At 58.8% G+C, this 777-nt stretch overlaps 1 protein-coding gene across 1 annotated transcript in view; it reads right to left on the bottom strand.

Annotated features, from left to right (window-relative positions):
• LOC104461009 (serine/threonine-protein kinase pim-3) overlaps positions 1-772 on the bottom strand; it is a gene marked incomplete at its 5' end in the record, with an annotated part of 3,189 nt that extends 2,417 nt beyond the window's left edge. The window contains one exon of the mRNA XM_010072432.1: positions 757-772. Within this exon, the coding sequence (XP_010070734.1) occupies positions 757-772 (16 nt within the window). The remainder of the gene's footprint in view (positions 1-756) is intronic.
• Between the last annotated feature and the right edge of the window lie 5 nt (positions 773-777).

Below are 777 nucleotides of genomic sequence, written 5' to 3'. Positions count from 1 at the left end.
CCAGCGCTCCCCGCGGGTCCCCGCGGGCTCCTTGGATCCCAAACAAAACCGGGAATTCGTGATGGGTCACGTGTGGCGGGGCTTCGGGTTTCACAACAAACAGATGTGAGCGCAGCAGCTGGGGGGGAGGGACAGGGGGGACGGGACTGATGTAACCCCGTTACATCAGGGACACTCGAAGGGCAGGGGGACACGGTCCCCTCTCCCACACACAGGATTATTTTCAGCTTTCCCATCTCTAAAGCGCTGAGCCCGGCCCTGAAGCCAGCACCGTGTCATTCCGAGGGAGTGTATTTATCCCCATCGCTTTCAAATCTGCAATGCGCCGGGACCCCGGCTGAAAGGCGGGGGGGTGGGGGGTAGCCACCGCTTCAAGTTAAAAAAAGCACCGCATATAAAAACTGCATAGCCACACATGGAAACATCCGACATTGGCAAAGCCCCCATGTAAACAGATCGCACTCTAGGAAAACATACCTGCTTTTTCCAAGACAGGGAAATATAAACTGCTGCGTCACTGCCTGGAATCGCTTCTTTCCTACGCAACTGAACACCCCTAAGCTGCCTCGGGTCCAAAGGTTTCCATTACCGATAGACCTGATATGAACCCCCGCATCACAGGCACCGGTGGCTGCTGCCAGGCGCCAGGAAGGGGATAAGCGGCAGCTCTAGGGAGGGCATCGCCCCGGGAGGGGAGCGGAGCTCTGGGCAAAGGCGGTGCAGCCGGGCTGCCCCGGGTGCGGGGAGGGCACGTACCGTCGAAATCGGTATAGACCG

Source organism: Pterocles gutturalis, unplaced genomic scaffold (assembly GCF_000699245.1).
Source record: "Pterocles gutturalis isolate BGI_N339 unplaced genomic scaffold, ASM69924v1 scaffold7712, whole genome shotgun sequence".
In the NCBI taxonomy this organism is placed as follows: Eukaryota; Metazoa; Chordata; class Aves; order Pterocliformes; family Pteroclidae; genus Pterocles; species Pterocles gutturalis.
This window is presented reverse-complemented; position numbering and strand designations above follow the sequence as displayed.